Source organism: Peromyscus maniculatus, chromosome 5 (genome assembly GCF_049852395.1).
Source record: "Peromyscus maniculatus bairdii isolate BWxNUB_F1_BW_parent chromosome 5, HU_Pman_BW_mat_3.1, whole genome shotgun sequence".
NCBI classification, from domain to species: Eukaryota; Metazoa; Chordata; class Mammalia; order Rodentia; family Cricetidae; genus Peromyscus; species Peromyscus maniculatus.
Window position 1 is genome coordinate 26,460,676 of NC_134856.1, and position 15,818 is coordinate 26,476,493.

At 38.8% G+C, this 15,818-nt stretch overlaps 1 protein-coding gene across 1 annotated transcript in view; it reads right to left on the minus strand.

The window, feature by feature from the left end:
• Anapc10 (anaphase promoting complex subunit 10) overlaps positions 1-15,818 on the minus strand; it is a 65,218-nt gene that overhangs the window by 36,616 nt on the left and 12,784 nt on the right. The window contains exon 4 of the mRNA XM_016006304.3: positions 9,560-9,680. Coding sequence (XP_015861790.1) covers positions 9,560-9,680 — 121 coding nt within the window. The remainder of the gene's footprint in view (positions 1-9,559; positions 9,681-15,818) is intronic.

The following is a 15,818-nucleotide window of genomic DNA, read 5'->3' on the forward strand; positions in this document are numbered from 1 at the left end:
GCAAAAATACAGGCAACAACATAAAGACCTATATGGCAACATCAGAACTTAGTGATTCTACACCTGCAAGACCTGAACATACCAAGACAGAAGAAACAGAAGAAATCAACCCTAGAAATGACTTTAAGAAGATGATAGAAGCCCTTAAAGAAGAATAAAACATTCCCTCAAAGAGGAAATAAAAACTTCCCTTAAAGAGGAAATGAAAAACTCCCTTAAAGAAATGGAAGAAAAAACGAACAAAAAATGGGAAGAAATCAAATGAAGCCAAGAAAAAGCAATTAAACAGATGAAAGAAACATTCCAAGATCTGAAAAATGAATTTGAGACAATAAAGAAAACACATGCTGAGGGAATGCTGGAAATAGAAATCCTGACTAAACGAACAGGAACTACAGAAACAAGCATAACCAACCGATTGCAAGAGATGGAACAGAGAATCTCTGACACTGAAGACACGATAGAGAAAATAGATTCGTCAGTCAAAGAAAACAATAAAGACAAAAAAGTCCTAACACAAAACGTCCAGGAAATTTGGGACACCATGAAAAGACCAAACCTAAGAATAATAGTGATAGAAGGAGAAGAATACCAACTCAAAGGCACAGAAAATATATTCAACAAAATCATTGAAGAAAACTTTCCTAACCTAAAGAAAGAGATACCTATGAAGATACAAGAAGCTTACAGAACACCGAATAGGCTGGATCCAAAAAAAAAGTCCCCTCGCCACATAATAATCAAAACACTAAACACACAGAACAAAGAAAAAATATTAAGAGCCGCAAAGGAAAAAGACCAAGTAACATATAAAGGCAAACCCATCAGAATAACACCAGACTACTCAATAGAGACTATAAAAGCTAGAAGATCATGGACAAATCTCATGCAGACACTAAGAAACCACGGATGCCAACCCAGACTATTATACTCAGCAAAACTCTCAATCACCATAGGCGGAGTAAACAAAATATTCCAGGATAAAACCAGATTTAATCAATACCTGTCCACAAACCCAGCCCTACAGAAAGCACTAGAAGGGAAAATCCAACCCAAAGAAGCTAAACACATCCATGAAAAATCAAGCAATAGATAATCCCACACCAACATACACCACAGAAGGACAACACAACACAACCACAAAAAATAACAGGAATTAACAATCACTGGTCATTAATATCCATAAATATCAATGGTCTCAACTCACCTATAAAAAGACACAGGCTAACAGAATGGATAAGAAAACAGGACCCATCCATCTGCTGCATACAAGAAACACACCTTAACTTCAAAGACAGACACTACCTCCAAGTAAAGGGCTGGGAAAAGGCTTTCCAAGCAAATGGACCTAAGAAACAAGCTGGTGTAGCTATCCTAATATCTAATAAAATAGACTTCAAACTAAAATCAATCAAAAGAGATCAGGCCGGGCGTTGGTGGCGCACGCCTTTAATCCCAGCACTCGGGAGGCGGAGGCAGGCGGATCTCTATGAGTTCGAGGCCAGCCTGGGCTACCAAGTGAGCTCCAGGAAAGGCGCAAAGCTACACAGAGAAACCCTGTCTTGAAAAACCAAAAAAAAAAAAAAAAAAAAAAAAAAGAGATCAGGATGGACATTACATATTTATCACGGGAAAAATCCACCAAGATGAAATCTCGATTCTAAACATTTATGCTCCAAATACAAAAGCACCCACATTCATAAAAGAAACACTACTAAAGTTTAAAACACACATCAAACCCCACACATTAGTAGTGGGAGATTTTAACACACCACTCTCACCAGAAGACAGATCTACCAGACTGAAACTTAACAAAGAAATAAAGGACCTAACAGATGTTATGACTCAAATGGACCTAATAGATATCTATAGAATATTCCATCCTAACACAAAAGAATATACCTTCTTCTCAGCACCCCATGGAACCTTCTCAAAAATTGACCACATGCTTGGCCACAAAACAAATCTCAACAGATACAAAAAAATTGGAATAACCTCCTGTATCTTATCAGACCACCATGCCTTAAAGTTAGACCTCAACAACAACAAAAATTATAGAAAACACACAAACTCATGGAAACTGAATAATGCTCACCTGAAACATCAATGGGTCAAGGAAGAAATAAAGAAAGAAATTAAAGATTTCCTAGAATTCAATGAAAATGAAAGTATAACATACCCAAACTTATGGGACACTATGAAAGCAGTGCTAAGGGGAAAATTCATAGCTCTAAATGCACACCCAAAGAAGATGGAGCAATCCCATACCAATGAATTAACAGCACAAATGAAAGCTCTAGAACAAAAAGAAACAAACTCACCCAGGAGAAATAGACGCCAGGAAATAATCAAATTGAGGGCTGAAATCAACGAAATAGAAAACAAGAGAACAATACAAAAAATCAATGAAACAAAGAGTTGGTTCTTTGAAAAAATCAACAAGATAGACAAACCACTAGCCAAATTAATCAAAAGGCAAAGAGAGAGCACCCAAATTAACAAAATCAGAAATAAAAAGGGAGACATAACAACAGACAATGAGGAAATCCAGAGAATCATCAGATCACACTTCAAAAACCTGTACTCCACAAAAATGGAAAACCAGGAAGAAATGGACAATTTTCTGGACAAATACCACATACCAAAATTAAATCAAGACCAGATAAACCTTTTAAATGGACCAATAACCCCTAAAGAAATAAAAACAGTCATCAAAAGTCTCCCAACCAAAAAAAGCCCAGTGCAGAATTCTACCAGACTTTCAAAGAAGAACTAATACCAATCCTCTTCAAAGTGTTCCACACAATAGAAACAGAAGGAACATTACCAAACTCTTTTTATGAGGCTACAATTACCCTGATACCCAAACCACACAAAGATGCAACAAAGAAAGAGAACGACAGACCAATCTCCCTCATGAACATTGATTCAAAAATACTCAACAAAATATTGGCAAACCGAATCCAAGAATACATCAAAACAATCATCCATCACGACCAAGTAGGATTCATCCCAGGGATGCAAGGATGGTTCAACATACGAAAATCAGTCAATGTAATACACCATATAAACAAACTGAAAGAAAAAAAAACACATGATCATCTCCTTAGATGCTGAAAAAGCCTTTCACAAAATCCAATACCCCTTCATGATAAAGGTCTTAAAAAGATCAGGAATACAAGGAACATTTCTAAACATAATAAAAGCAATTTATAGCAAGCCAACAGCAAACATCAAATTAAACGGAGAGAAACTCAAAGTGATACCACTAAATCCAGGAACAAGACAAGGCTGTCCACTCTCCCCATATTTATTCAATATAGTACTAGAAGTTCTACCTAGAGCAATAAGACAACAAAAGGAGATCAAAGGGATACAAATTGGCAAGGAAGAAGTCAAACTTTCACTATTTTCAGATGATATGATAGTATACATAAGTGACCCCAAAAACTCTACCAGGGAACTCCTACAGCTGATAAACTCCTTCAGTAAAGTGGCAGGATACAAGATCAACTCAAAAAAAAAAAAAAAATCAGTAGCCCTCCTATACACAAATGATAAAAGGGCTGAGAAAGAAGTCAGAGAAACATCACCCTTTACAATAGCCACAAATAATATAAAATACCTTGGGATAACACTAACTAAACAAGTGAAGGACCTTTTTGATAAGAACTTTAAATCTCTAAAGAAAGAAATTGAAGAAGATATCAGAAAATGGAAGGATCTCCCATGCTCATGGATAGGTAGGATTAACATAGTAAAAATGGCAATCTTACCAAAAGCAATCTACAGATTCAATGCAATCCCCATCAAAATCCCAACACAATTCTTCACAGACTTGGAAAGAAAAATACTCAACTTTATATGGAAAAACAAAAGACCCAGGATAGCTAAAAGAATCCTATACGATAAACCTTTGGAGGCATCACCATTCCTGACCTCAAACTCTACTATAGAGCTATAGTAATAAAAACAGCTTGGTACTGGTATAAAAACCGACATACGGACCAATGGAATTGAATTGAAGACCCTGACATTAATCCATGCACATATGAACACCTGGTTTTTGACAAAGGAGCCAAAACTATACAATGGCAAAAAGAAAGTATCTTCAACAAATGGTGCTGGCATAACTGGATGTCAATATGTAAAAGATTACAAATAGATCCATATCTGTCACCATGCACAAAACTCAAGTCCAAGTGGATCAAAGACCTAAACATAAATCCAGTTACACTAAACTTAATAGAAAAGAAAGTAGGAAGCACTCTTGAACACATTGGCACCGGAGACCATTTCCTAAATAAAACACCAACAGCACAGACCCTGAGCACAACCATTAATAAATGGGACCTCTCGAAACTGAGAAGCTTTTGCAGGGCAAAAGACACAGTCAATAAGACAAAAAGACAGCCAACAGAATGGGAAAAGATCTTCACCAACCCCACATCTGACAGAGGATTGATCTCCACAATATATAAAGAACTCAAGAAACTAGACATCAAAATACTGAACAGTCCAATTAAAAAATGGCTAAAGAGCTAAACAGAGAATTCACAAAACAAGAACTACAAATGGCTGAAAGACATTTAAAGAAATGCTCAACATCCTTAATCATCAGAGAAATGCAAATCAAAACGACTCTGAGATATCACCTTACACCTGTTAGAATGGCTACGATCAAAAACACCAATGACAACCAATGTTGGAGAGGATGTGGAGCAAAGGGAACACTCCTCCACTGTTGGTGGGAATGTAAACTTGTACAACCACTGTGGAAATCAGTATGGCGGTTTCTCAGAAAATTAGGAATCGAACTACCTCAAGACCCAGCCATCCCACTCTTGGGCATATACCCAAGGAATGCTGATTCATACCATAAAGATACATGCTCAGCTATGTTCATAGCAGCACTATTTGTAGTAGCTAGAACCTGGAAACAACCTAGATGCCCATCAATGGAAGAATGGATGAAAAAAATGTGGTACATATACACAATGGAGTACTACTCAGCAGAGAAAAACAATGAAAGCATGAAATTTGCAGGCAAATGGATGGAACTAGAAAAAATCATCCTGAGTGAGGTAACCCAAACCCAGAAAGACAGTCATGGTATGTACTCACTCATAGGTGGATTCTAGATATAAAATAAAGAACAATCAGACCACAACCCATAGAACCATAGAGGAGATATATATAGCATGGAGGTCCCTAGGACGACTGTGGCTTATAATAAATTTCGGTTTTACTCAATTATTGAAAAAAAATAGCCAAATGAATGGAAACACATGAACTATGAACCAAAGGCTGAGGGGCCCCCAGCTGGATCAGGCCCTCTGAATAGGTGAGACAGTTGATTGGCTTGATCAGTTTGGGAGGCAACTAGGCAGTGGGACCAAGTCCTGTGCTCATTGCATGAGTTGGCTGTTTGAAACCTGGAGCTTATGCAGGGACACTTGGCTCAGTCTGGGAGGAAGGGACTGGACCTGCCTGGACTGAGTCTACCAGGTTGATTGCAGTCCTCGGGGGAGGACTTGTCCTGGAGGAGGTGGGAATGGGGGGTAGGCTGGGGGTAAGGGGAGGGTGTGGGAGGGGGGAAAATAGGGGAACCCGTGGCTGATATGTAGAACTGAATGGTATTGTAAAATAAAATATATATATAATAAAAAAGGCAAAAAATAAAATAAAAAAATAAAAAAAAACTTTTAATGCACAAGAGCAGAAATAATCTAAAGAATCCATGAAATTACACCACAAAAGGAAAACCATGCAAATCCTGAAGAAAGCTTGCAAAATTTATGACCAAAAAAAAAAAAAAAAAAAAAAAAAAGCAGGTTGTAGGAGCTCCAGTAGGAAGACAAGCAGCAGGCTCATTTGAAGAACTAACAACAGGCTGGAGAGATGCTCAGGGTTGAAAGCACTTGCTGTCCTTCCAGAGGACCAGAGTTTGGATCCAGTACCCAAATCCAGTGGCTCACACGAGGGACCTGACACCCTCTTCTAGCCTCCACAAACTTCACTATACATGTATGCATACAATAACACAGACACACACACACACACACAGACACACACACACACACACACACACACACACACACAGAAATAATTCACATTAAAATCACTTAAATTTAAATTTTTAATATATAAGATTTTTGTCTTTCCAAATCTGGGGAAAGACAAAAATCCAGGATCACAAAGGTCAAATATCTCGAACTAGATTCAATCCAAACAAGGTGACACCAACCCCTCACTGGGAAGGGCTTTTCAGTGATATAGCTGCTTCTGAATCAGCCGTGCTTCTGGAAGTAACTCCCAACTGATGAACTAAGCTGGACTTGGATGGAATGGCTTCTTTGGTGCATTCTCACTGCCCTACTGTGCTGGCTGGTTTTATGTCAACTAGACACAAGCCACAGTCCTGAGAGGAAGAACCTCAATTGTAAAAAGGCCTCCATAAAGGTGGGCTGTATGTGAACCTGTAGGGCATTTTTTTTTTAAAGATTTATCTATTTATTATATATACAGTGTTCTGTCTGCATGTATACCTTCAGGCCAGAAGAGGGTGCCAGATCTCACTACAGATGGTTGTGAGCCACCATATGGGTGCTGGGAATTGAACTCAGGTCCTCTAGAAGAACAGCCAGTGCTCTTAACCACTGAGGCATCTCTCCAGCCCCATTTTCTTAATTAGTGATTAATTGCATGTGGTGCCTGCCCTGGGCTAGTGGTCCTGGGGTCTGTAAGAAAGTAGGCTAGTAGGCTGAGCAAGCCATGGGAACAAGCCAGTAAGCAACATCCCTCCATGGTATCTGCACCAGCTCCTGCCTGCAGGTTCCTAACCTGCATAAGTTCCTGCCTCACTGCTTTTAATGATAAACTGTTATATAGAACTGTGAACAAAATGAACCCTTTACTCCCAAAGTTGCTTTTGGTCATGGTGTTTCATCACAGCAATAGCAACTCTAAGTCACCTACCTAGCATGAAGAACATTTGTTTCTCTTGTTTTCCCCAAGAAAACACAAGGATTCTATATACAAAGGCATACATTTGTTGACATAAAAACAAAACATGAAGCAGTAAAGTAAAATTATGCAATCACAAGTAAGTTGCTGTGGGATGGTCTGTATGTGCTCTGATTGGTCAATAAATAAAACACTGATTGGTCAGTGGCCAGGCAGGAAGTATATGTGGCAAGGTATAGATTTATAGAAATGGGTTAATTTAAGGTATAAGAACTAGATAGCTAGAAGCCTGAGCCATTAGGCCAAACAGTTTAAGCAATATAAGTCTCTATGTTTACTTGATTGAGTCTGAGCGGCTGTGGGACTGGAGGGTAACAGAGATTTGTCCTGACTGTGGGCAAGGCAGGAAAACTCTAGCTACAAATGGTGCCCAATGGGTTGGTAAGAGTTTCCACCTAAAACCTGAGAAAAAAAGATTCTAAAACGGAGCTAAAAACAGTTCTTAGTTGTCTCTTTCAAGTTAGCGGCAGCCTGTGTGTTTGAACTACTATGGGTTCTGGCGTGTGCGCTCAACCTACAGTATGGCAGGAATGAGGCCTCTGCAAGTGGCACATTAAGCTACGTGGTGGATTTAGCCTTTGCTAGTACAAAACAAAAGGAGGTTTCTGAGCTACATGCTGCTTGGATAAAAGCATAGACCCAAGATGGCTCCCAGAGCTGGTGGTAAACGTAACACCGCCATGTTGAAAAGCTGAAGTGGACGGAGCCAGCAGCCACAGCACCGTTTTAGTCTTGTAATGCTGAAGTTTAAAGCAATAGGCTCAAGGTAATATAAAAAATAAGCCACGTAAAGATGGCTACCACACAGAGAATCTGGATTATGTTCTCTTTGATATTCGTAACTAAAGAAAAACATTTGATTGCAAAAGCCGTTGAGTTATGCCAAAATGTATATTTTAAAGGTACCCTGATTTCAAAATTTGAATGTAAAAATATGTTGCTTTGGAAAGGAGGCTCTGCTTTTGTTTCCACAGAAAGCCAGAGGCAACGGATTTGTTCCATAACACACACACACACACACACACACACACACACACACACACACACACAAAGAAATAATTCACATTAAAATCACATAAATTTAAATTTTTAATATATAAGATTTTTGTCTTTCCAAATCTGGGGAAAGACAAAAATCCAGGATCACAAAGGTCAAATATCTCTAACTAGATTCAATCCAAACAAAGTGACACCAGCCCCTCACTGGGAAGGGGATTAAGATACATCAGGTTTGACCAGCCAAGACCCCCTGAAAGGTCTCCGATGACACCAAGGCCCAGATGATCCAACATCCTGAACCATTTCAAGACAACTGGCTCAGACGATACACCCTCACGGTCTACTCCATAATCCTAAAATTTTCTTTGTGTCCCCATAAGATACAGCGCCCCCCTCCAGCAGGAAGTAGTAAGAGAAGCTACGCCCAAATTCCCAAATATACCAAGCTTGCTTTGGAGATGTGTAAAAGTTAAAACCTTCCTTTAAAAAAAGAAAAGAAAAGGGGAAGTGTTGTGGGATAATCTGTATGTGCTCTGATTGGTCAATAAATAAAACACTGATTGGTCAGTGGCCAGGCAGGAAGTATAGGCGGGACTAACAGAGAGGAGAATTGAGAGAACAGGAAGGAGGAGGGAGACACTGCCAGCTGCTGTCATGACAAGCAGCATGTGAAGATGCTGGTAAGCCACGAGCCACGTGGCAAGGTATAGATTTATAGAAATGGATTAATTTAAGATGTAAGAACTAGATAGCTAGAAGCCTGAGCCATTAGGCCAAACAGTTTAAGCAATATAAGTCTCTGTGTTTACTTGGTTGGGTCTGAGCAACTGTGAGACTGGCAGGTGACAGAGATTTGTCCTGACTGTGGGCCAGGCAGGAAAACTCTAGCTACAGTAAGTTGTTACTAGTTTACAATAAATAGCCATTACAAGTATAAAATCTTTTATATAAAACTTGTGGTAATCACAAAGCTTTATGCCACAGATAAAGATTAAGATCAACACACATTACTGGGAAAGTTACCTAAGCACAAAATTAGAAAAGAGAGGAGGTGCAAAGGACCTAAGGTGATCAGAAGGCAATGAACAGATGGCAGCAGCAAATTCTGGCCTATCAATCATCACTGTGTACAGAAACTAAATCCTTCAATCAAACCACCAGGACTTGCCAAGATTTCTGGGAACACTTGTTTCCTGCCTTTTAATTCTTTAGTCAGCAGAGAAAGTGAACATGTACCCACATCCTAGATGGCATCAGGAGCCTATAAACTTATTTTGGTGAATTAAAAATAATTTTAATAAAGCAAATATAAGTGAAACATTAAAGTATTCCAAAGGTGAAGCAATTACTATACAATTCTTTTAACCTTTCTTATGCCTGAAATTTCCATAATAAAGCATTAGAAAAAAAGATGGCAGTTCAAAAGAATATAAACATTATATGCATAGTTTTCAATATAATTTTGTTTTATAGTATCATTAATAGAATCATTAAAAAAACACACATTTTAAAAAAAGAAAACTAAAAAATATACCCGAATTTCTTGAAGGTTGTGAAAATTATTTCCTACTCTGACTGAGATTTTGCTTGGAGTGTAGCTTTCGTCAGATTTATAGTCTGCGTAGATACACAACGTCTTCACTGTGGTTTTTCTTCTAAAAACAGTAAAATAAAAGCACGTGCTTTATCACATCAAAAGAAAACAGTAAAATAAAAGCATGTTCTCTTCTAAGGTTCAATTAGCAATCTCCTTTTGTTTGCCTTCAACTTGCAGGTAAAAACATGTGAAAATGTAAGTACAGATATAGTATTTTACTTATTCAAACACACCTCATGGAGAACACGGTCAAGAGCTAATGTATGTAAAGCAGTTAAGCCAAATTAGGTGCTTTAACAAACAAACAAGTATTATTGATGCCCATCCTTTTTATTTAGACATTACACAAGGAAAATGTTCTAGCAAGCCTGGATTTCTTTACTAATTAATTAATTAATTCCTTATATTAATAGTTAAAAATACCTAGCTAAGTGAAATATCAGGCTCAACAAATAAACACTTCAAACAATAAAAAGCATAGCCTGCCACTTAATGTACAAAATAAAATTCTACTCCATTTCAAAATATACATACATACCCCTTGGGAATAAGCAAAAAATGCACCATAGAAAATTTACCTCAGGGAATGAAAAAGACTGAAAAACATGAAAAAGATATTCAATTTCTAAAACCAAAGGAAGAAATTTAAACATGGAGATATCTGTTTACCATCATATTAGAAGATACCAGAATGAATAATACCCAAATCATTAGAAAAAGAATATTGAGCCAATAAATAAATCTGTGGCTTACTAATTCAACTTCTAAGTGAACTGAAAATTCATTGTCTTCTGATCATTTTAGGTTTGTGTGTTTAACTTGGGGTGCTGATAAAGGTGAGAAAGCTAAAGAGGGGTCACTGGTATATGGAGCTGAAGGATGCCTAAGGTGAGGATGGTGTGGTGGTTTGAATAAGAATGGCCCCCAGACTCGTATATTTGAATACTTAGTCATCAGAAAGTGGCACTACTTAAGAAGGATTAGGAAGCATGGCCTTGTTGGGATAGGTGTGGCCTTGCTGGAGGAAGTGTGTCACTGGGGGGCAGGCTTTGAGGTTTCAAAAGCCCAAGTCAGGCCCAACGTCTCTCTCTTCCTGCTGTCTGCAAAATCAGATGTAGAACTCTCAGCTACTTCTCCAGCACCACGTCTGCCTGAATGCCACAATGCTTCCCACTATAATGAGAATGAACTAAACCTCTGAAACTATAAGCAAACCTGAATTAAATGCTTTCTTTTATAAGAGTTGCCTTGGTCATGGTGTCTCTTCACAGCAATATAACACTGACTAAGACGGAGATAACAGAATATATGTGATTCGAAAGAAAATAGGCAGGTTTAAGTAGCAATAGGGGTTAAGAGGTTAGGAGGAGGGTAAGCCAAAACAAAGAATTATAAAAAAGCCATATGAAAACCTACTATTTCATAAACTAATTTACAAAATATAAAGAAAAAGCAAAAGTTTAAAGGGAGGTACCTTACACAGGTAACCAATGTTCCCAGTATCGAGAGTGGGATACTGCCACAGGAGTTGTTAGTTGGGAAAACCACAGAGCCCCCAAGAACAATACAATCTACTGCCATCATTCTTGGTGGCCTACCAGAACTAGATAGGACCCTGTTGCTGAAGGGACAGCACAGTTTGGTTGGCAGACACAGAGAAATGAAGCTGGAATTAGGTTGGAAGCTTCCTCTCTGGTAGCTTAGGTATATCAGAATTAGAAAGTACTCGCTGCAGGCTGCTGGGAGAGAAGTCATTAAACAGTTTATTAAATTAAAAAAAAATTACTCAATGTTTTCAATTTTTTGTTTTGTTGTTTTTTGAGACAGGTTTTCTCTGTGAAACAATCCTGGCTGTCCTGGAACTCTCTCTGTAGACCAGGCTGACCTCGAACTCACAGAGTTCCAACTGCCTCTGCCTCCTGAGTGCTGGGATTAAGGGCCTGTGCCACCACTGCCCGGCATGTTTTCAATTTTTAATGGGCTTATTTGAACATAATCTCAACAAAAATTGAAAAGCATCTATATTTTAAAATCATCATGCAGGTATATTGCTTCAATGGGGAAAAGGAAATTATAAAATAGTATTACAAAAGGATATTAGGAAATGTTTGTTTAAGCACATTAACCTATATTAGTGCAGAAAAAAAGCATAGATAAAAGCGTACAAAATTTGCAAATCTGACTATTTTAGGTGGGTAAAAACTATAGAAGATCTTAATTTTCTTCCTTATAACATCTGCATTTTCTAAGTACTTTTTCAGGATGAACATGTCATTTGGCCATCAGAGGGAAAAAAATCAGTAATTTTTTACACTGACCCTCCAAAAACATTTAGAAGTCTACTAAAAATGGCTTTACAAGTTAAGTGTAAACTGGCACTGCTTAGTAACACTGAGTTCCTTGAGCAAAAATAAGCTGTGTCAAAGGTCAGCCTATAAAATAGTGGGGTCTGGAGCTCTTCCCTGGAAAACCAAACTCGCATACCTGACTAGGAAACATTGATGGAAGGGAAAGGGAGAAATGCTTCCCTGTTTCTGATTGACATAAGTATCTTTCCTGACTTCCTTTGTCCTCCAATCTATTAAACACCTTCTCCTAAGAAACAGCTTTGGGCAAGAAGCATTTCCTTTGTTCCTTCATACTATAAATATAAAATCATGCCTATCTGGTCTAGCTACAAATGGATGAACAAGTCTAATTCTAGGGTTGGATGTTACCAAATACACTTAACTGAAGATGTAATGCAGTTAGTATGCTTTCATTAGCTTCTCAGTTCTAACAAGTGATACTCTGTCCTGTACCTGCTAGCTGCTGAATAATTTCTCATCTGGTTAAGAATTCAAGACATGCCAGGCAGTTTAATCCCAGCACTCAGGAGGCAGAGGCAAACAGATCTCTGTGAGTCCTAGGTCAGCCTGGTCTACAGAGCGAGTTCCTGGCTACATAGAGAAACTGTCTCAAAAAAACAGAAAAAACAAACAAACAAACAAAAAAGCCTGGCCACCTCACCATACTGTGAGGAAAGAGCTATGAGTGGGGCAACAGATGAAGTCTGCACAGGACCCCTGTGGGGGGCAGGAGACACAAGTCCACAGGACGTGGGTACAGAGTAACTGCTCGGCAAAGAACGGTTGGAGAACAAACAGCAAGCCAAGTGCTCTTCATCATGATCACGGGCATGATTACAATCCCAAACCACAGAAAGTTCTCTTCATAACCACATTTACCTGAGACCCTGGAGAGACCAAACCTTGCTAAGGATGCTAATTTTGCCCAAGAGAAATGCTTGTGGGGAGAGGAGGAAGGTTACAGGTAATCTCTCGTTAATGCTAATGTGTTATCTACCTTTCTGAGTAAGCCTCTTATGAGTACATAGTATCCAGAAAGATTCTAAAAAAGTCTTAGTGAGGAAGCAGAAATGAGAACCCAGGTGCCTAAAGTCAGAGAACAAAAAGATTCACAAACAAGTAAAACTACACTCTTAACAGTCAGGGAAGAGATCATTGTTTTTATAAAGCTGTTATGTAACCTAACATACAACAGGGTACCCCTTCTAAATTTTAACAAATTACTAAATTTATTGTATTTCCTCACATAATTTCTAATACGATAAGTATGAAAATAAACAAAAGATTGTTGGAGTCCTAAATAAAGGTTTACTGTGGGCATTAAGAACAGAATGTTTGAGAACAGCTGTCCTAGAACAGGAGCGACAAGCTATAGCTTCCAGGTACAAGGCAAATGTGTGTGCCACTGACTTTTTACTTGGAGAAATATTTGTTTACATGTTTTCTGTGATTGCTTCTGCATCAAAACAAAAAGACTGAGTACCTGCAACAAGGATAATAAAGAACTTTTACAACTCTGCAACAAAAACAAAAACAACTTCAAAATGAGCAAAGGATTTGAATAGCATTTCTTCAAGAAGACATACAGCTGGCCAGTAAGAAGCTGCTTAGCATCACAATCAACAGGTGTCATGGTTTGACTAGCAAATGACCTTCCCAGGCTCATGTGTGTGAATGCCTGGTTCCCAGCTGGTGGCACTCTTTGGGAGGTTATAAAGCTTTTAGGGCATAGGGCCTGGCTGATCCTGACAGGGATGTGTCTCTGTAGTAGACCTTTACAGGACAGCCTTGTCTACATTTCCAATCTGTAAAGATATAAAGAGCTGCTGCTCCCCCATCACACACACACACACACACACACACTCTCTCTCTCCTCTCTCTCTCTCTCTCTCTCTCTCTCTCTCTCTCTCTCTCTCTCTCTCTCTCTCTCTCTCTCTCTCTCTCCTTCTGCCACCGTGTCTTCCTTGCCTGATGGCCTATAACCTCTGAAACTGTGATCCAAAGTAAATATTCCTAAGTTACTTCTGCCAGGTATTTTACCTGTTACCTGAAATACCTATTCCACCTGGGAAATGAGAATCAAAGCTATGTGATATCACTTCACATGCATTAACATGATCATTATTTTTAAAAAGAAAACCACAGATGCTGATGTAATGTGGGGAGAAAATGAAGCTTATATGAACTGCCCTAAGGAATATAAAGTTGGGTATTTGCTATGGAAAACAGTATGGAGGTACCTTAAAATATTAAACAGAACTACCATTTGATTCTAATAATGAGAAAAATGATAGAACATACATCCAAGAAGAAGTGTAGATGACAAAAAAATGGCATATATCTAAAATATATTAAATATTTAAATTCTCAGTGAGATATTCAAGAAATACAGATAAGTGTGAACTATTTGATGACTTTTTTTCAGAATGAAATTTACAAAACAAATGCTAGTATTACAATTCAATTAACTCTGGATGTTCAACATAGAACTTTGAGGTTATCATGTTTGTATTCCTAGACCAGCAATTTATCTCAGATTTATTGGAGAGAAGTTAAAGGCACAAGCTCTGAAACCAGAGGGCTTATGTTCAAATTGTAATTCTCTAATAAATTGTGAAAATTAAATGAAATAAATGATGTATCAGTTATTTTTCTCATTGTTGTGACAGGAAGCAAGGAAGCAGTAGTCCAGCTCATGTTTTTTGGTGGTGATGGTGGTTTTTTTTTTTTTTTTTTTTTTTTTGGTTTTTCGAGACAGGGTTTCTCTGTGTAGCTTTGCTCCTGTCCTGGAACTCACTTGGTAGCCCAGGCTGGCCTCGAACTCACAGAGATCCGCCTGGCTCTGCCTCCCGAGTGCTGGGATTAAAGGCGTGTACCACCACCGCCCGGCCCCAGCTCATGTTTTAAGGGCAGTGTCCACCATGAAAGGGAATGAATGGCAGTAGGAACAGCTCATGGCTATGGCAACAGCAGCAGTAGGCTGCTAGTTCACGTCTGCTGTAGAACCAGAAGCAAAGAACAGGAAATCCTGGCACTCCTTTGGCTTTCTTTTTCTCTTTTACTCAGTTTAGGTCCCCAGGCCATGGGATCGTGCCAACAACATTCAAGGTGAATCTTGCCTCTTCGGGTAAGCTCTTTTGGAAATGCCCTCACAGTCACACCAAAAGTGTGTCTTCTAAGGAATTGTCTTAGTTAGGTTACTATTGCTGGGATGAAACACCATGACCAAAGCAACTTGTAGGGAGGAAAGGGTTTATTTCACGAACAGTTCATCATCCAAAGCAGTGAGGCCAGGGACTCCAGCAGGGCAGGAACCTGGAGGCAGGAGCGGATGCGCAGGCCAGGGAGGGTGCTGCTTATAGGTCTGCTCCTCAGGGCTTGCTCAGCCTGTTTTCCAGCCAGGCATGGCCCCACTCACAATGGGCTAATCATCAATCACTAATTAAGAAAATGTCCTACAGCCAGATCTTATAGAGGCATTTTCTCAACTGAGGTTCCTTCCTTTTAGATAACTCTAGCTTGTATCATGTTGACAAAAAATTAGCCACCATAGTAATTCTAAACCCAATCAAGGTAACAATGAAGACTATTTGGTGAAGGAATGTTATCACATCTTAATATTCAAGCTGTGGCCTGTTTAATGCTTACTGCATTTTCCCACACCTGCAGTGAGAAAGCAGACAGAAAAAAATGTGAAGTCTAGAGAGGAAAGGGACATGGACCAGTTAAACCTGTGGACAGAAGTATATACTGTGGCAGTTGTCTGAGTCACTGTTATATTGCCATGAAGACATCAGGGCCAAGGCAACACTTATAAGAGAAGACATAAATGGCAACCTTGATTAAAG